Here is a 21,561-nt window from a genome sequence, read left to right on the forward strand (position 1 = left end):
ACACTTGACACTTACTAGCTGTATGACTCTAGGCCTAAAGAAAAAAACCCACCAAAAAAAAGCATGTAAGGCCACTTAAAAACATTAAGATTAATGACAATACTACCCAAATTAATTTAAAAATTAATACTAATACCAACCAAAAAACCTCCCTCTTTCTGTCAAGGGAAGTCATGGAATGTTCATAAACTCAGTTCTTGACATTTCCTTTTCCTTCAACTCCCATATCCAATCAGTTACCAAGTCTTTTTGAATTCCACAACATCTTTTGCGTTTATCCTCTCCTCTTCATATGAACACTAATCTAGTTCAAGCAATCAACACCTTCTCCCTGGACCATTAAAAAAGCATTCCCCAATTGATCCTCCACTTTTGGGCTCTCCTCTTTCCATTCTCCACACATTGATAAAGCATTTATTAAGTGCTTACCATATTCCAGGCACTACATACATTAGGTACTGGTGATACAAATTCAACGACCAAGACAGTGCCTACTCTCAAAAAGCTTAAATTTTAAAGGAGGAAGAACTCATTAAAGGGGAGCTGAGAAGTGGGGCAGGGAGGATAGGTGCTTTACCAAGAGTGGAACACTCAGGGAAAGTACCATGGAAGCCCAAGCCTCCAATGTAAAAACTGATAAGATAAAGTAAGAACTGACTCTAGGAGAACTGAGAGAACCAGGGGCAGACTCCAGGTTACCACTGGGGAGGAAGTAGAGGTGATACTCGGAGTGAAAGCAGCATGGCATGGAATGTCTGGAAGTGTCAAAAAAAAATCTTCCTAATGCACAGGTTTGATTATGTCCCTCCCCAGATCAAAATTCTTAGTAGTTCCTTAATGCCTCTAAGATTAAACTACAAACTCCTTAGATTAACATTTAAATCTCTTCATAATCTTGCTCTAACCTATTTTTCTAAACTTATTGTTCCCTATATTATTTCCCTTCATTCAATTCAACAAACATTTATTAAGCATCTACTATGAGCAATGCATTGTGCCAACCACCAGGAACAAAAAAATCCGTCAACTGGGCAATGGCTAAAACATATTGTGGCATATGAATGCATGATTTTTTAAATGTAAATTTATTTATTTTTATTTTCAACATTTACTTCCACGAGATTTTGAGTTCCAAATTTTCACCCCATCTCGCCCTTCCCCCACCCCAAGATGGCATGCATTCTGAATACCCCTTCCCCTAGTCTGCCCTCTCTTCTATCTCTTCCCCCCTTCTCTTATCCCATACCCCTTCTATTTTCCTGTAGGGCAGGATAGATTTCTGTACCCCATTTCCTGTTTTTCTTATTTCCCAGTTGCATGTGTAAATATTTTTTTTTAAACGTGTATTTAAAACTTTGGGTTCAAAATTTTCTCCCTTCCTCCCTCACCACCCACCCTCATTGAAAAGGCAAGAAACTCAATATAGGTTATACATGTGCAGTTATGAAAACACTTCCATAGTAGACATGTTATGAAAAACTATATTTCCCTTAATCCTATCTTGGCCCCCCATTTATTCTTTCTTTTGACCCTGTATCTCCTCAGAAGTATTTGCTTCTGATTATCCCCTTTCCCAATCTGCCCTCCTCTCTATCATCCACCTGCTCTCTTGTCCCCTTCTCTCCCCATTTTCCTGTAGGGTAAGACAGATTTCCATACCCAATTGAATGTGTATGTTATTCCCTCCTTAAGCCAAATCTGATGAGAATAAGATTCACTCATTCTCTCTCACCTTCCCCTATTTTCCCTCCACTTTAAGAGCCTTTTCTTTTGTTTTTTTTTGTACTATACCCCATTCTACCTCTCCCTTTCTTCTTCTACTATAATCCTCTCTCACCCCTTAATTTCATTCTCCAGATATGACCCCTTACACTTCAACTCACCTTGTGCCCTCTATGTATCTATCTATCTATGTATCTATCTACCTATCTATCTGTGCATACATATAACTTTTCCCCTCCAACTACCCTAACACTGACAAAGGTCTCATGAGTTATAAATATCGTATTTCCATGCAGGAACATAAACAGTTCAACCTTAATAAGTCCCTTACGACTTCTCTTTCCTGTTTACCTCTTCATATTCCACTTGAGTCTTGTATTTGAAAGCCAAATTTTCTATTCAGCTCTGGTCTTTTCATTAAGAATGCTTGAAAGTCCTCTATTTCACTGAATGACCATTTTTCCCCCTGAAGGATTATACTCAGTTTTGCTGGGTAGGTGATTCTTGGTTGTAATCCTATCTCCTTTGCCCTCCGGAATGTTAAGTCCATGCCCTCTGGTCCTTTAATGTAGAAGCTGCTAAATCTGGTGTTATCCTGATTGTGTTTCCACCATACTTGAATTGTTTCTTTCTGGCAGCTTGTAATATTTTCTCCTTGACCTGGGAACTCTGGAATTTGGCTACAATATTCCTGGGAGTTTTCCCTTTGGGGATCTCTTTCAGGAGGGTTGTGGATTCTTTCAATTTCTATTTTGCCCTCTGGTTCTAAATATCAGGGCAGTTTTCCTTGATAATTTCTTGAAAGATGATGTCTAGGCTCTTTTTTGATCATGGCTTTCAGATAGTCCAATAATTTTTAAATTTCTCTCCTGGATCTATTTTCCAGGTCAGTTGTTTTTCCAATGAGATATTTCACATTTTTCTATTTTTCATTCTTTTGGATTTGTTTTATAGTGTCTTGATTTCTCATAAAGTCACTATCTTCCAATTGCTCTATTCTATTTTTTAAGGAAGAATTTTCTTCAGTAAGCTTTTGGACTTCCTTATTCATTTGGCTAATTTTTCTTTTTAGGGCATTCTTCTCATTGGCTTTTCGGACCTCTTTTTCCATTTGGGTTAGGCTATTTTTTAAGGTGTTATTTTCTTCAGTATTTTTTTGGGTCTCCTTTAGCAAGCTGTCAACTTGTTTTTCATGATTTTCTTGCATCACTTTCATTTCTCTTCCCAGTTTTTCCTCTACTTCTCTTACTTGCTTTTCAAAATCCCTCTTCCAAGGCCTGGAATTGATTTATATTTTTCTTGGAGGCTTTGGATGTAGGAGCTTTGACTTTGTTGTCTTCTTCTGGTTGTATGTTTTGACCTTCTTTGTCACCAAAGTAAGATAATATAGTCTGACTCTTTTTGCGCTGCTTGCTCATGATCCCGGCCAATTACTTGAGTTTTAAACTCTTTGTTAAGAGTCTGCTTCCAATGTGGAGCATGTACTGTCCCAAGCTTCAGGGGTTTGTCCAGCTGTTTTCAGAGATACTTGTAGGGACCTGTAAATTTTCAGTTCTTCCAAGGTGGTATGATAAGGGGCAAGGTGTTTACTCCTTTCTTGGCCTGTGCTCTCGTCTGAGTGACCACAAGCACTCCTTTCTGTCCTGGAACTGTGAGGAGGGTTTTCTCTGTACAGCCACTACAAGCTCCACCAAGCCAGCGCTCCTCCTTGTCCCAGGACCGCCGCTCAGAACTGTGACCCAGATCCAAGCATGGACAAAGCAAGAATTCCTGCCTCAGCACCAGCAAGGAGATCCCTGCAATTCACCTCTGATCAGCCAATGGATTCCCCCTCAGTCTGTGGGCTGGAAGCTCAGGAGGCCAGTCAAGGTCCCCAGGGTCCACACTCTGTGCTCTCAGGGAACTGGAGCTGAGACCCCTTGCTCCACTCTCAGCATGACAGAAACAGACTTTTCCCACTAACCTTCTGTTGTCTTTGGTGTTCATGTGTTGAGAAGTCTGGAAGCCACCACAGCTGCCCGAGATTCAGTCCTCTGAGGCCTGCTCCAGCCTGCTTGCCCACATCGTGCTTAGCTCCTCTCTCCGCCCAGCACAATATACCTATCTGATCAACCATCCAGGTTCTCTTGGGCTGGAAATTTGCTGCACTCTCTCTTTTTGTGGGTTCTGCTGCTTTCACTCTGCCGTCTTGGCTCTGCTGCTGAATGTATGATTATTCCATAAGAAATGATGAAAGACAGGATTTCATAGAATCCTGAGAAGTATGAAGTGATATAGAGCAAACCAAACAGAGTCAGAAAAACCATTTATACAAATGACAACATTGTAAATAAAAACATAAAAACAACAGAAAGACTTAAGAATGCTGATTAAAGCAATGACCAACCATATTCCACAGGACCTAAGATGAAGTATGCTACCCACCTTCCTGTAAGAGAGCTGAGAGATTTAAGGTGTAGAATGAGACAATACATTTCTGAACACTGTGAACAAGTTTTAATTGTGCTTATCTTTTACAAGAGTTGAATTGTTTTTCTGTTTTTAATTGGGTGAAGGTACTTTGAAAAGCAATGCTGACATCCGAAAAAAGAAAAAGGTCATTAAAACATTGTAAAAGGTGGTACAGAGAACAGTTCAAAAGCAAGAACAAACTAGCAGGACAATTTTGAAGTAATATGTTGATTTGTAAGAGATTCAATTTCATATATTATCCCTTTTGTATAACATTTTGCATGAAAAGTGTTTTATTTTGGTGTTAAGCTCAAAATAAAGTTAAAAAACCCAAGAAAGCCCTTATGACCATACATGTTTCCTTATGAGGAAACTAAGGCTGAGATAAATTGAGAAACTTGCCCAAGATCACAAGGTAGCAGGGCCCAGAGGAACCCCCTCCATTTTTTTTAAGGTAAAGAAAAATGATGCCAGGAGAGAGGAAGCTCGGTTTCCCGCTGGCTCACGCCGCCTCCTCAGGCTTAGCTCCCTAGAGAAGTTTCGCGTCCGTGGACGGAACAAGTTTCTCTCTCTCTTTCCCGAAAAACCACCTCACCGCCTCACGGAGATTGTTTTAAAAACCTACTCAGGCGGCGTCGGGAGCAGAGGCTGCACTATTCCCGCCGGCTAGGGGCGCAAGAGATCACAGTGCGCCGGCGCATCAATTCGTCTGGCGGTTGGTCCGTAGAGTCGTAAGGGGACGGTTAAGGGGGGGTGGGGGGAGGCGATCTGGCCTATCCTGGCCCTCCTCCTCTGATCCGTCAGAGCCGGGGGGCGGAGTCGGAAGCTGGACATGGCAGTGGGGGTAGAGGGATGGGGGAGGGGAGAGACGGCGGCGGCGGCACGTGAGGCGCGGGGGGCGGGGCGCGCGCCTCTGCCTGAAAGGGAGGCCGGGAGGAGCGCGGGGCAGTGAAGCTTCCCATTCTTGCTGGGGCTGGGCACTAGTGGAGCTGTCGGTCACAACGCTTCTGACGGGCCGAACCGACAGACGGGCGGGCAGACGGACAGACTGAGTGGCAGAGACGAGCGACGCGAGCCTAGCCGGACCCGCCCCAGCCCGGCCCGGCCCGGCCCAGCCCAGTCCGGCAGGACTCGAGCGAGTGGGGCAGGCTCAGCCGGGGCGCGCACGCCGCCTACCCCGCTGAATGAAGTGCCCGCCCCGCGGAGCCCCGATCCCTGCGCCTTGGCCGCAAGATGGACGGTTTCGCCGGTAGCCTCGGTGAGTGCGGCCAGGGACTGAGGCGGACCCTCACCCCCTGCCCACCGGGGAGGGAAACCCCTCCTCCCCTCGCCTCGTCTTCTTTCCTCTCCTGGGGGGAGGGGGAATTCCAGCTCCTCCGCTCTGCCCGGAGGGTGACCCCGGAACCCCCTCCCTCAGCCCAACCCCCCCCACACCCATCGCCCCGTCCGCAGTCTCCCCTAGAGGTGGCCGCTGTTTTCGTCCGGGAGAGTGGCTGCTCTCCCCCTCCTCTTTCAAAGCAAGGACCTCCCTCCGCCCCCCTTCGAGTGAAAACACCTTTGGTTTTCCTGCAGGCCCTTGACCCTCCCCCCATACTCCCAGTCCCCACCCCCTGGAAGGAGGGAAGGAGAGGAGTGGAGTGTAGGAAAGTGCGGTGCAGGTACCAGGTGAGAGGCATCACTTGCAGATTGTAGCAGTCTCGAGCTTGTTCTATGGAGGGGCGGAGGGGAGAACCCTCCTTAGAGCCAGAGGGAAAGCAGAAGTGTCCTTCTGGCCTTGCAAGTATGTGTGGGGAGGAGCAGTCCTGCCAAAAATCTTGTACGCCAAGGGGGCTCTTTTTAAAAGGAGGAAAGGAATCTCTTCTTTTTTGGCTTCCTCCCCTTTTTATGCAAAGGGGAAAGAAGAAAAGTATTGGGGAAAGAGGGGGTCGGAGAGAGTTGAGAACCTTGTTTCCCTACTTCTGTTTTAAATGAATGAAGAAGACGAGAGTGAATTCTGTTGTTGCCTAAAGGAGTCAGAACTCCAGGCTGGTACTCCAGGGCACTCTGATCTGTGTCTGGAATTACTATTCTGTGAGGCCAGTGGAATCTGGTTACTGTAAAGATTGTTTCTCCCTCCATCATAACATTTGAGATCAGTTACTGGGCTCTAGCTGATGCTGCAGTTATGTGATGCCTGCTGCTGGATTTGCATTTTGAGGTTTGGGGACCAGAGGCTGAGTATTTTCTGTGGAGGGCACTCATCTTTAGATTTTTCCTTCCCCTGTTTTTGATTTGTAAAACCCTAGTTGGTTGACTGTACAAGGCACAGTCAAAAGCCACACTTTCATCTGTCCACATACTTTGAGACTAGTATGGTTTAGCATGGTTTTAAGGGAAAACATTAAAGTCAGTTCGGTACATTAAAGTGTTGTTTATCACGAAATAATCAAAGCCCAGTAATCATATTGCCTTCACTGGGAACAATTATAGTAGTTTATGTGGAGTAGATTGGAGTGGTGCTGAAGAGAATCTTAGAGAATAAAGCTTTTCAGGCTACCATTGATAAAGGCACCCTGTGGCACATTCTTTAACCCAGTTTCACATATATTGGGATTATTCTATCTTTATGCTATCTAGAGAGGCATCAACTATACAAAGATCTTACATTGATTTCTTTCCAGTTGATATTTTGGATGGCAGGTCTGCCCTCTTTATTCATAAAACAGTAGTGAGATCTGAAGTAGGTATGTGTGCCAGACCAAAATGCAGCTTGAGTGCTTTTGAGATGATTGTGGGCATTCAACTGTTCTCTGGACAGCTGTTTTACAGCTTCCAAGCCTGGAGGAATGATAGAGATCATGTGGAAGTCCTACATGTGATCATGTAGGATCACCTTTGAGACTGCTTTTTTCAGAGGCATTCATTGCCTCTGTTTCTGAAGTCATAGGCTTGTAGCTTTAGAATGTGGAGGTCCTTTAGTCCAACCAACTTTCCCGTTTTACAGGTGATGAAACTAAAGCTTAGGGAAGCTAAGTGATTTGTTTGTAGTCACACAGGTAATAGCAGCATGTGCTGGGGCCAAAATTTGAACCTAGGGTCTTCTGGTTGAAGCTACACTCTTTCTACTACACTAGGCTCAATCTTAAGTTAACTCCACTAGAAATTGTAGTTGCATAGAGTTAGCAAAGATAATGTTGTGGAGAGATGTTTCTCAACACTTGAGAATAGGTGTTGAAATAGTAAAAAGGATTTAAAAGTTATACAGAAATTTGTGTGGGGATTCAACTTTTTAAAGTGCATTAATGTCATTTGTTGCACTTGGATTTTTCTTATTTTTTAATTCTATTTTTTGTGTTGTATGTGAATGAACTTTTTTCCTTCAGAGATAGTGGACTTAGGAGGAGGAAAGTGACTTAGATGCTTGCTTCTTAAGGAGAGGAGTTGATGACAGTAGAGAGGGAAGGAAATGGTTCCTGGCAGTGTTTCTGGAGCTGCTCTTGAGGAAGATACTTCCCAGCAGGAGCTGTTTGTTCTGTCTCTCTAGTAAGAGTAAACCTAGGCCCCAATCCTAATTGAAACCTTAAGGGGCGTGTAAGGTTGGGGAAAGAGGATGATGATGGTATAGAATATTTTACTGAGGAGCCTTGCTTACACACTGGCAAATTAATTATTTGTTGTTTTGCGTATAATCCATTAATTTAGGGCTTGGAATTTTTGTTGTTCTGTTGTTTGTCTTTTCTGACTCTTTGAGACCCCATTTGGGGTTTTCCTGGCAAAGATATTGGAGCGTTTTGCCATATTCTTTTCCAGCTCATTTTACAGATGAGAAATTGAGGCAAACAGGGTTAAGTGACTTGCCCAGTGTCACAATAGCTACTAAGTCTCAGAGGCCGTATTTGAACTCTGGTCTTCCTAATATCCAGGCCTAGTGCTCTCTCATTGGTCTAAATAGCCAGTATTTTGTGGATTTTACTTGAAGATAAGCACTTAAACTCTAGAAGATTTTTTTTACAGTATTTGAACCAAATAAGAATTTAAAATGTGATTTTTAAAGTCCTAAGGAGGCTCACTATTTAACAGAATCTTTTGGTAAATCAGTTGGTGATGTAGGAATCTGCTTGTGATTGTAATTGCCTCTTATTTTTTTTTGAAAGTTCAGAATTTTTTCAGTTGAATTTTCTTAAGTGGGGTCACACCTCTATTAATATGTATAACCTGTGATTTTTAACTACATCGAGAATTTGTATTAAGTTTTCTGCAACAATAGAGGATTGTGAAGTGATTAACATTTTCAGTAGTAACATTACCTGCTTCTTTGTCATTACTTCTGCTTCATAAAAGCACATCCTAATGCTTTTTAGCTTTGCAAAGCTGAAGGCAGGCTGGTTGGCAGCTGCTTGTGTGCTGGGATTTGCCTTAGTTGTAATGATGTTGAGTTCATTAATTTATAGTGTTGTGTTTTTTAAAGAAGAGCTACCCTTTAGAAATGTCTTTTTTTTTTAAAGAAACTTAAGTGGTATCTTCATTAACCCCTCCCCAATACCCTTACTAAGTTTCTTGCTATCTTCTCTTCTAAACCTCTACCAACCTTATGCATGTTATGTAAAAAAGACAAAAAATAACCTTCTAGTCTCAAAGGAATTACACTTAAAAGTCTAGGAGTTGCATGTATTTAGAGAATCTCAATCATAATAAAGGTTTTAAGATGAGTCTTTGGAATTTGCCCCCAAATTATTCTTATTCAGTGCTTGCACTTCAGGTAAAGCATGCACATCAGTTTTTGTGAGGTTAAAATTTCTTGAAAGATTAAAAAAAATTTAAGTTCAAAAAGTTTTTAATGTTTTTCTAAAATGTTTTTAAAATCACTATATTAAGCTCATTTCTGAATTTATTTTGGAGTTCTTTCATGATAAATGAAATGAAGTTAGTAACTACAAGAAAAATGGTTATTTATATGACTGCATATTTGTAATTGAATAAGTAGAAATGTACTTGAATTTATTAAATTAATACATTTATAGTAATTGGCATCATGGTATTAGAAAACTCAAGTTTTCCTTTAAAGTATTTTTCCGTGTACCTTGAAAGACTTAAAGAAATAAATATTCTACTACTCTTAAGTCCTAATCTATCTAAAAATACACATGTAATGTTTTCTGTATTTATAGAAATGCCTGAATGTTTTACATAAAAATGTCCTACTTATAATCTCAGTATGAGGAGGAAATGATAGAAACCTCGAGTAGGAAGTGACTGCTGTATCCTAGAATTTGTGATAAGAGAAAGAGGAAAGCCCTGTTTAGTCTATGTCCCCTACACTTTTACATTTTGAAAGGTTCAAAGAGAGGATAAATACAATAGATTAAAATTCTACAGAATTCAGCCTAGGAAGATGGGAAGCTGTGAAGAATCTCTAGGAAATTCTGAAAGCACAAAGAGAAATAATGACCATGGGGAAAAGAAGCTTTCCAAAGAGACTGCTGGAACTGCACAGGGAACTAACTCAGAAAGCAACCTAATTTTTTTTTTTCAAATGACTTCCTCTCGCTTCCCTTTTCTTTCCCTTCCCTTTTCCTTCCTTCCTTCCACTATACTAGTACTTTAGGAGTGCTTTTAGATATCATTTGCCTAGAGTTTTAGTAAAGCATGTGACCAACTCTGTCACCACTTTTGTGGGTTAGGTAATAGTGAGATTATGCTGGTTCAAATCTGGTTCAATAGCTGAACTCTGAGTCATTGATCACCGTCATCTTGGATGGAATTTTCTTTCTAGCAGAATGCTCCAAGGATATGTGTGCTTAATATTTTTAATATTAACATTTTTATCAGTAACCTGGAAAAGAAAGGGAGTGTTTATCAGATTTGCAGATGACACAAAACTGAGAGGCTTCAAAAAAACCTCAACAAGTTATAATGGTGGTCAAGTCTAAAATGGTAAAATTTAATTCCATTTCCATGGAAAAGCTACTTTTACAAATACAGAATGGGGGAGCATAACTTAATGGTAGGTAGTTCATTCTCTCTGTACTTTTGCCTAGGCTGTTTCTCCATACCCAAAATGTATGCTCGCCTCTGCCTCTTGACATCCATGGTTTCTTTCAGGATTCAGCTTAAACACCGCCTTTGGCCGGAGGCCTTCCCCCATCTCCCCAGCCAATTAAGTCTTCCTCTCTAAGGTTTATATCTAGTATGAACCTACTTATTTGTGTCTTGTCCATCTCTTTGTGACCCCATTTGGTGTTTTAAAGATACTGTAATCGTTTGCTGTTTGCTTCTCCAGCTCATCTTATAGAAGAGGAAACTGAGGCAAAGAGGGTTAAGTGACTTGCCCAGGGTGTGACACAGGTAGTAAGTGTCCGAAGCCAGATTTGAACTCAGTCTTCCTGACTCCAGGCCCAGTGTTTTATCCACTGTATCACCTAGTCTCCCCCGTTAAGAGGAAGTTAGGGAATAAACATTTATTAAGGGCCTGCTATGTGCCAGGCACTGTGCTGAGCAGTTTTACAAATATTATTTTGTCCTCACAACAGCTTTGTGAGACAGATATTACTATTAGCCACATTTTACATTGAGGAAACAGGCAGGCAGATTAAGTGACTTGTATAGGTCACATAGTTTGTAAATCTCTGAGGCCAGACTTGAAGTAAGCAAGTTATCTTAAAGGCAGGGGCTGATTTTTTTTCTTTTTCTTTTTTTTTGGGGGGGGTAATCTTTCTTTGTATCCTTAACACTTAGCACAATGCCTGGTAAATGGTAATGGCTTAATACATGTTTGTTCGTTTATTTATTTTTTATTTTGAAAAAAAGTTATGAGGGTTTGAGTGACTACAAACTTGGCAGAGTTTATTCAAAAGAATAATTGGGGCGCTAGGTGGCGTAGTGGATAGTACACTGGCCCTGGAATCAAGAGGGCCTGAGTTCAAATGCAGCCTTAGACACTTGACACTTACTAGCTGTGTGACCCTGGGCAAGTCACTTAACCCTGATTGCCTGGGTGGGGGAGTAATAGCATCAAAAAATCTTAGGCTGCATTAAGAAAAGTGTGGTATCCAGGATATGGGATCTGCTCTGATCAAATTATATCTAGAGTATTGTATTCAGTTCCTTGTGCTACATTTTAGTAAGGAAATTGATAAACTGGAGGTTTTATGTTTATTGTTGATCCCCCTATACAATCAATCAATGTTTATTTTATCCTTTAACCAGGATGGTTAAAGATGAGGATATCATGCCATTATTATGGTCATTTGAAAGAATTGGGAATGTTTAGCTTCATGAAGACTTGGAATGGCATAACTATTTTCAAGTATTGGGAAAGCTTTCAAGTAGAAGAAGTACTAGGCTGATATGACCACTTGTTCATTATGTGATAAAGAGTAATTAATCAGGTATAGATTAGACTAGGTGATATCTATGGGCCCTTTGAATTCAGGGATTCTGTAATAGAGTTATTTAGACGATTTATTTCCTTAGAGTAACCTGATGAATAGTGTTACCTCTTAAAATTCATTAGCAAAAAAGATCTTTTCACAAAGTATCCCAGCTGCTTTTTAACAATAAATCAGTGAAGTATGCAGACTGTGTACTGTTTGTTCAGTATTCTAATATGTCACCTTGGGGAAACAAAAAGAAGTATGGATGTGGTTCCTGCCCTCAAGAAACTTAACTAGTTTAATCCTAGATGCTAATTGTCAAGCTTGTGTGAAGTTATCAGAATTGAAAAAGTACAAACATTTAGAATATGTTTTATGTATATTAATTACCATAACCTAAGTTCAATATATCTCATAAGAGAGGCGACTGTAAATCTCCATAAAGGCGCTTCTCTGAACAATTCCTGCTTCCTCTCCAACTCTCTGATATTTTAAATTGCAGAATGGGTGCGAGTTTGCATTGAAAGAGGAAACTTCATTGAAGTTCCCCGTATCAGCCAAATCACAGCTTGTCTGCTCTCCTCATCAGACCCAAAAAAGTAGATTGGGTTTATTTTGTATCCAGGCTAAAGCTTATTATTTGGGTAGGGGAGGGGAGTATAATACTGATGTAAGTTTTGAAGACCGTGTATTTTTGAACATTATTGATAGCCATAGAAACTTGTAGAGCTAAAGTAGAAATTATTGGTTCAGTCCTCTCACTTTACCTATAAATTTTTTTTTTAGACGAACTAGATTCTGGTAAATCACAACTAAGAACCCTAGACTCTGGTAAATCACAACTAAGAACCAAAAAATCGTCATTATCTGTTCATCACATCAGTTATCTTCTCTATGAAGACAACTGTTACTAGTACCAACCTCTATTCTATAGCGCATATTCTATATATGGGTTCTATATTTTCTGTTAAAATCTCAGTCCAGATATCCCTTGGCATCTCAGACATAATATAAGTAAACCCTAACTCCTCTTTTCCTGACAACTTTTTCTTCCCTTGACTCTCTGTTAATGGTACCTTAGTTAACTAGACAACCCTCCCCCCCAAAAAAAACCCAACAAACAAACCCCACCATATTATCTTTTGACTTTCTCCCTTTAATTTTTTTTATTTCTTTCTTTCAACCCTCCAAACCTCCTCCCTCCCCCATTGTCAAATCCTGTTAATTCTTTTTTTATTTATTTTATCAACAGTCACTTCCATAAGCTTTTGAGTTTTAAATTTTTCTCCCCCTCCCTCCCCAGGATGGCATGTAATCTGATATACGCTATATATATACATTCCTATTAAACATATTTTCACATTAGTCATGTTGTAAGTCAGAATTAGAACCAAAAGGAGGAACCATCAGAAAGCAGAAAGAAAACACAACAGAAGAAAAAAAAATAGTAAATAGTATGCTTTAATCTGCACTCATACTCCATAGTTCTTTCTTTGGATGTGGATAGCATTTTCCATCATGAGGCCTTTAGAGATGTCTTAGATCCTTGCACTGCTTAGAAGGGCTAAGCCTATCAACTTTAGTCATTGAACAATGTGGCTGTTATTGTGTACAATGTTCTGGTTCTGCTCACTTCACTCAGCATCAAACCATACAAGTCTTTCCAGGTTTTTCTGAAGTCTGCCTGCTCGTCATTTCTTATAGCACAACAGTATTCCATTACATTCATATACCACAACTTGTTTAGCCATTCCCCAATTGATGGGCATCTTCTCAATTTCCAATTCTTTGCCACCACAAAAAGAGCTGCTATAAATAATTTTGTACATGGGTCCTTTACCCATTTGTATGATCTCTTTGGTATATAGCCCTAGCAGTACTCTTGCTGGGTCAAAGGATATGTGCATTTTTATAGCCCTTTGGGCATAGTTCCAAATTGCTCTCCAAAATTGTTGGATCACTTCAGAACTCCACCAACAATGCATTAGTGTTCCAACTTTCCCACGTCTTCTCCAACATTTATCATTTTCCTGTTTTGTCACGTTGGCCAATCTGATAAGTGATGTGGTACTTCAGAGTTGTTTTGATTTGCATTTCTCTAATTAGTGGTGATTTAGAGCACTGCTGGGAAAACTAGAAAAGAGTATAGCAGAAACTAGGCAAAGACCAAAATCTCATACCACATTCCAAAATAAAGTCAAAATGAATTCATGATTTGGATATAAAAGCTGATGCTATAAGCAAACTGGGAGAGCAAGGAATAGTTTACCTGTCAGATTTATGGAGAACAGAAGAATTCATGACTAAATAGGAGATAGAGAACATTACAAAATGCAAAATGGGTAATTTTGATTACATTAAATTGAAAAGTTTTTGCACAAACAAAGCCAATGCAACCAAGATTAGAAGGGAAGTAGAAAACAGGGAAAGAATTTTTACAACCAGTGTTTCTGATAAGGGCCTCATTTCTAAAATATGTGGAGAATTAAGTCAAATTTATAAGAGTACAAGTCATTCCCCAATTGATAAATGGTCAAAGGATATGAACAGGCAGTTCTCAGATGAAGAAATAAAAACATCTATACTCATATGAAAAAATGCTCTAAATCACTGTTAATTCTTTATATTGAAAACTCTTGTCTGTCCCTTTTCAGATCCATTGTCACCATCCTGTTCTGAGTCTTTGTGACTCCAAGCCTAGACAACCTAACCTAATATGTTCCCAATTGGTCTCCCCACTTGAAATATTAATATCTTTCAATTTGCATATGTCACAGTCGAATTAATTTTCCTAAAGCACTTGAGCTGCTGACCATATCACTCCCCTGCTTAAAAGCCTTCAGCAACTTTTCCTTGCTGCCCAGAAGAGGAACTTGAAATTTAAAGCCATCTCTGCCCTGGCCCATTTCACTCTTTTCCCACCTCCATCCCACTTCCTCTCCTCCCTGTCTCCTTTGGGACCTTTATACTTCAAGTAACCTAGGTTTGCCATTCACCTGATTGTTCTGTTTTGGGGACATTTCCCTGTAAAATGTGGATAATAATTATTGTATCTGTCTCAAAACATTGTTGAGGGTCAGTCACAGGATCTTGTAGATCATTTACCAGTCCCTCAGTTTTTAAGTGGGAAAACTTAAGTCCACATATCTTAAATGTCTCGTCCAAGTAAGTGGCAGAATCGGGATGTGAAATTGGTTCCTGTGATTCCAAATTCAGCCCCCTTCAATTGTACCACATGAACTGTCTTGTGAAGTAATTCATGTAAAGTTTATTGTGTCAGCTTCAGTAGTGATCATAATAGACATGTTTTGTTTGTTCTTTCATGAACAACTCTTTATGACCCCATTTGGGGTTTTCTTGACAAAGATACTGAAGTGGTTTGCCATTTCTATCTCTCTCTCATTTTACAGATGAGGAAACTGAGGCAAAAAGGATTAAGTAATTTGCCCAGGGTCCCGCAGTTAGGAAGTGTCTGAGGTCATATTTGAACTCGGGAAGGTGAGTCTTCCTGACTCTAGGCCCAGCACTCCATCCACTTTACCACCTGGCTGTCCATCATAATAGATATACTGTTTGTTTATACTAAAATACCTCTGTTCCTGTCTTCAAACTCCCATATCTACCTCTTGAAAAACTACCCATATTCTTTCCTTCATGAAGTCCCTCTGCTTTACGAATTTGGACAGTTCTTTCCGGCATTTATCACTTCTGACACATTGTAGTTATCTGTTAGCATCTTCATTCCCCTGCTGGGTTGTCGGTCCCTTTATTAGGGGAGGGGAGGCCCCACGGGGAATGCTGCGCCAGAGAACTGTCTTTTGCACTTTTTGCTTCCTGTCATTTGCATCCTAATAGTAGATGCTCATTGAATCATTGAGTACCTGTTATGTACTGAGAATCATGTTAAGCACTGGGAATACAAAGGTAGAGAATCTAGTCCTTGACCTCTTGGAGCTTATGGTCTAGCTATTAAGCTTAGGAAAATTTCTGATTATGTAAACTAATTGAGTATATTTTACAATATTTCTGTATTATCAGTTTATAGATTATGTCCGGAAAGGAAAGGAAATTTAACATGCCACAAGAGAGAGAATTCACTATATGATTCCTTTTAAATAATGGGCTACTATTCCCTCTCCTCAGGAATATCTTTCCACCTATCTAAATCTTACATATTCTTCAAGGCATAGCTTACCCTGCTTTTGTGAAACTTTCCCTGGCTGCTTCTGTATGTATTGCTCTCTCTTGTCTGAAGTCTTGTAGTAATGAAAATATCTCTTAGCATTTGATATAAATGACCTTTATTCTTTTATTATTTATTACATATTCATACTCTCTTTTCAGATTAGAAGTTCTTCTGGTGGGCTAGGGTTTTCCTTTGTATCCCACAGAGATGCTGTGGTTCTCTATACACAGGTGTTTAAATTCAGGTTTGATTTTATTGCATTTGATATAATTTGACTTACTACCTAAGAGTCATTGAGCTACCTGAAAATCATGACCAAAAAAAGTCTGAATGCCACATTTCAGGAGTCATGAATGGATACTCCCAGGTCTGTTAGGACCAGTGAGCAAAGTGAAAATAGAAAGAATCCACCATTGACTTCCTGAAAGAAACCTCCCAGATGGAAGTAGATAGGATATAGTCTTCCTTTCACTACGTAGCTTTTTGAGTTTGTCTGCTGTTTAGTTTTTATGCCCCTCCTCCCCCATCTTGTTGCATAAATAAACTGAGAGTGAAGGACTTATTGATGATGTGTGTTTAATACTTAGCCTTTGTGATGTTTATTTTTTGTTGTTTATAGGCCTTTCTTATTGTTTCTTGTTTGTCAGAAGATTTCACTCTCTTTGGATTATTGTGGCCATTATCTCTCTGATCCCAAAATGACAGAATTGGTTTCTATGGTAATATGTTCTTAAAGGTAGTGCAACTGATTTCTCTTGATCAGTGAATGGGGTATTTTCCCCCTTATTTTGAAAAAAGGAAATCCTGATTACAATACAGGTAAAGTATATGCATTAATTTCTTTGAATAAAATGAGGGAGTTCAACTAAATGGCATCTCAGAGGTTTGTTCTATCTTTAGAGCTAAAGTCGAAGTGCTTCTTGGCACTTCTTGGTACTCAGTACTCATTTTTGTTTGGCCTTTAGAAAGATTCTTAATTAGTGTGGATTTGTTTTGTGTATATAAATGGCCCTATTTATATGCTTATAAGACTATGTAGTATTGAATCCAGATATAATTTTATATAGCAAAATAAATTTATGATCAAGGTGATATACTAGGAAAAGTAAAATTTGCCTTTTTCTAGGTGCCACTTATATTCATGCATGTATAATTATGAATATAATTTTAACAAATGTGAGTGAAGTGTTTCTGCTTAGCTCATTTGTTTAGTACATGCTGCTTAATGTCGATATTATGTGATTAATCCCTCTGTAGGCCAGTTAGCCTCCCTCTACACATAACCAAATACTTCTCCTTTAGATTTTTTGCATTGATCACAACAGGATCTAAAACATATTGTAAGTAATCAGTACAAGGCTAACACCACTATTAAAAAAGCAACTTATAATATGTGCCTAAGTGTACTTACTATGTACCTAGCAGGACATAAGTGCTTAATAAATGCTTGTTGATTGGTAGCATTTCTTTCGTATTTGAACTGTACAAAATTCAAGTAGCAGACATCTTTGGCGTTTTTTAATTTCTTCCTTGAGAATAGGGATTTTTAATTCTTTGTATTTGCATATCTTACACAATTTGCATAAGCACAATTCCTTGCATGTAGTAAGCACTTAAATCCTTATTGATTGATTTCTTTTCACCTGTGGCCAATTTCTAGTTCATCCATTTTCCCTTGTGTGGTTGGTATAAAATTTCAGTTGTATGGTTGGTATAAAATTTCAGTTGTATGTTTCGTGTTGTTAATGAAATTGCCCAAATTTGTTGTCAAGCAGACTACTAGAGAATAATTGTTGACACACAGCTGTTCCAGTACTACATTTCACAATATCCAACGATGTATGTAGCTAGGCTGCTCATTGAGTGTTGGACTTGGAATTAGAGAGATCTTAGTTCACTTCTCTCCTCAGACACTGTCTGGTTAAGTCACTCAACTTTTGTTTTGTTCAGTTTCCCTCATAAGATTGCTGTGAATATAGATAATTGTGTAAGGCCTTGTGTAAACCTTAAAGGGCTATATAAATTATAGCTATTACTCTTCTAAGAACCAAAAATTATTTTATACCAGTTTCTGGATGCTTTCACCCTCATCTAAGACTGCAAAGTAGATTGAATAAAACTGGAATTACTCTGCAATCCTAAATCACTTCCTTAGTAAGGAAATTGTAGTGTCCTTTGCATCTCTGAAATTCTGGGCAATTGAATTTACCTAGTAGCTATCAGAATGTAAGCCTGAATTATTCAACCTTGTGAGGTCAGTTCTGTTCTATAAATGCTGTGTTTTCTGCATTGTCAATTTAATTAAACAACAACAAACATTAAGTGCCCACTACCAGCAAGGCCTGTGTGCTGTGGCAGTGATATAAGCCTAGTCTCTGCTATCAAGTGATATTCCTAAAGCACAGGTTTGGCTCTTCCACTTCGAGGATTAACACATTCCAGTGATGTTCCTGTTACATTTAAAATCAAATATAGACACCTCTGTTATTTAAAATCTTTTACAACTTGACTCCAATCTATGTTTCCAGCCCTTACTATACCTTATTCCTTCGAAAACTCTATGGCCCAGCCATACTTTCCTTGCTGTTTCTCACACCACATTCCATCTCCTATCTCTGTGCCTTTGCATAAATTATGTTTCCCTCATTCCTCCTCCCCATGCCAGGAATGTAATGCCTGCTCACTTCCATCTAGAATCCCTAGTTTCCTTCAAAGTTGAACTCCAGAGTCACCTCCAACATGAATCCTTTCCTTCTTTTCCTTGCCAAAACCCCACTCCCACCCCATTACCTTGTATTTATATTGCATATATTTATGTGTGAGAAGTAGAATGGCATAATGGATATAGAATGTGGCCTGAGTTGGAAGACCTGGGTTCCTTCTTTGACACATACGGAATGGTCGTGGCCAAGTGCCTTAATGTCTCAGCACTTCAGACTACTCTCTAAGATTGTACTATGGTGCTGATTTGCATTGATAAAACATTATGCTAGCTAGGGTTACTTCATTATTACTGTATATAAGATCAAATATAGAGTACAGATTAGTCAATATTTTTAATCTCTTCCAAATTCTTTTTTTTATCCTTCATATTTGAGATTGTATTATTTTGGTAATACTTTTAATTGTGCTTGTATTCTCATTGGTCCCTTTTTTTCCCTCTTATGGAAGAATATGAATATCTTCTTTCATCCCTTTCTCCCACAATGCACATGTTTTTTCTCTTAATATAGATGATCTGAGATAATGCTTGCATTTTTTTTTGTTATTCTACAAGGATAATATATATACATTGTTCTTGCTTATGTATATTTTTGTCATTATGATGGTTTTTAGCTATAAAATTTTGGGGGCTTTTGGTAATATATTTTTAACCTTATTTGCTCTTCTCCATGGTTTTTATAGGTCAGTATTTATTAAACTGCAGTAAGGATACCTATTAATTATGCAAGAGTTCCAAGGATATTCTGTACATAAGAGTTTAGAGAATTCCAGACAACTGTTTGGGGGTGGTAATGGCAGTAAACTGTGGGTTACATGAATGGGATGAGATCACTGCCTGACCTTTTTCCCTTCCGGCCTTTAACACCTACTCTGGTGGTCAAAAGTAGGTTGAGCTACCCAACTTCAGTTGGCTGCTTAGTGTAGCACCTATAAAGGTGATTTTGAGTGGCTATTTAGGAGTTATTTTTTAGAGGGAGGTATATTAGAGAAGGGTGACAGAATGTTGCTGGGGGGATGTATATGATATCTTTTTAAAGGTTGTAGGTAGAAAAGTTCAGGAACCATTGTATAGTTTAATATTCTTTTGTGACTTTTAAGTATCTTTCTTTTTTCTATCTGTAACCATTTCTCCAGCATATTACTATATTCTTCTACAGCTTTTAGTCTGAACCATGCAATTTAACCATTAATCAGGGTAACACAAGATACAGGAATGTGTTTTTATGTTTTTGGTGTCTGCAGTGCCATGTACATGGTGGAAGCTCAAATACTTGATCGTTGTGGTTTAACTTGGCTCTCTTTTGCTAATTTGGGGAAACTGATGGATTAACAGACTTATAGATATTTTAATAAATATTCATTGGTTGATTACTTGCCTTTTTAAGGGCAGATTCTTATCCATAAATTATAATGTACATACTCATAAAAGTGTATCCAGTTTGTGAATTAAATTGCAACACATAGGGGAAGGCTGGTATAATACATCATAATGCTTGTTAATGGCAACAGTAGCAAGAAGTTGCACTGAAGAGATTTCCACTGTTCTGAATTATATAACATTCATATTACATATGTATATAAAGTGTGGGGCCTTTAGTAACATTTCAGGTGAAATTGAACCTATAGCTCATATTTGTTTTAGTTTGGTCCATTCTTGCAGTCAGATGTTTTATGACAAAATTCATGACTGTGGGGCCCAAAACTCTGAGTCAGGCTGAACCAGATTGAAATGTAATTTAGAAGTAGTTAACAGAATAACTAATCTGTAGTTTTCTAAATCAATATATGGCCTAAGGGATCCTTTTCTTTTTGAGTTTGACACCACTGCTATATGATAACCTCAGACTACTATGAGGATTTGTTCTTCACTCATTTATTCAGCAAACATTCTAAAACCACTGTTAGAAAGGTACTGTGCTAAACACTATGCTGGGCCTGGAGCCAGGAAGACCTGCGTGCAAATCCAGCCTCAAAAGTTTAACTAGCTGTGTGACCCTGGACAAGTCATTTAACCTTGTTTGCTTTTTTCAGTTCCTCATCTGTAAAATGTGCTGGAGAAGGAAATGGCAAACCACTCCAATATCTTGGCCAAGAAAACCGGAAATGGGGTCATGAAGAGTTGAACATGACTGAACAACAGTAACAAAAGTGCTAGATACTCTTAGTATAAAAAGAATAATGGAATTGGCCCATAACTTATAGTGTAGAAGAGAACTATTATGATGTGAAATATAAGTACATAATAGGTAGAAACAAAGTACCATGAATTCAGAAGTACGGGAACATTTTTGCCCAAAGGGCAAAAGTTTGGGGAAGTTTTCATAGAGGTGGCATTTGAGCTATATCTTGAAAGATGATGAATATTTCCATAAACAGTACTAGAGAATAGGGCATTACAGGTATTAGGAATAACTTGAGTAAAGATAGAGAAAAGACAAGTTGAGGGGACAGTGAAAAATCTAATTTTATTGTAATTTAGACTAGAGTTTTGTTGTTAAATTATTTTTCAGTCATGTCTGACTCTTTGTAATCGCGTTTGATATTTCTTGACAGAGATACTGTAGTAGTTTGCCATTTCCTTCTCCATCTCATATTACAGATGAGGAAACAGAAGCAAACAGGGGTAGGTGACTTGCCCAGGGTCACATACTAAGTGTCTGAGGCCAGATTTGAACTCAGAAAGCTGAGTCTTTCTGACTCCAGGGCCAGCACTCCATCCACTGTGCCATCTAGCCATCCAGTTTTTAGTAACTTAAAAGAGAGAAGTTTTGGTTGAATTAGGAGGTCAGAAGCCAGATATTGGAGAGTTCAAAAGAGTGAGAGGAAAGGAAGTGGAGGTATCTGTTGTAGATGGACTTCTTGAGAAGTTAAACCACAAAAGGCAAGAGAGATATGAAATGATAGTTAATAGCGATGGACAGATCAAGTGAGGCTTTTTTGGAGATGGGGGCAGTTTGTTTGTAGGCAGTTAGAAAGCAGTCAGTAGATAGGGAGAGACTGAAGATTAGAGAGATTGGCGATGATAGCGGGGCAAAATGCTGGATAAGAGGGATGGAATAGGTTCATTTGTGCATGTAGTTTGTGCATGTAGGATTTGTCTTGGCAAGAATGGCCACATCTTCTTAA

At 39.1% G+C, this 21,561-nt stretch overlaps 1 protein-coding gene across 1 annotated transcript in view; it reads left to right on the forward strand.

Moving 5' to 3' along the window:
* The first annotated feature begins 5,079 nt into the window (after window positions 1-5,079).
* EML4 (EMAP like 4) overlaps window positions 5,080-21,561 on the forward strand; it is a 181,429-nt gene continuing 164,947 nt past the window's right edge. The window contains exon 1 of the mRNA XM_021001221.2: window positions 5,080-5,431. Within this exon, the coding sequence (XP_020856880.1) occupies window positions 5,407-5,431 (25 nt within the window). The 5' untranslated portion in view covers window positions 5,080-5,406. The remainder of the gene's footprint in view (window positions 5,432-21,561) is intronic.

The sequence above is a fragment of the Phascolarctos cinereus genome, unplaced genomic scaffold, assembly GCF_003287225.1.
Source record: "Phascolarctos cinereus isolate Bilbo 61053 unplaced genomic scaffold, phaCin_HiC Scaffold_2;HRSCAF=192, whole genome shotgun sequence".
NCBI lineage: Eukaryota > Metazoa > Chordata > Mammalia > Diprotodontia > Phascolarctidae > Phascolarctos > Phascolarctos cinereus.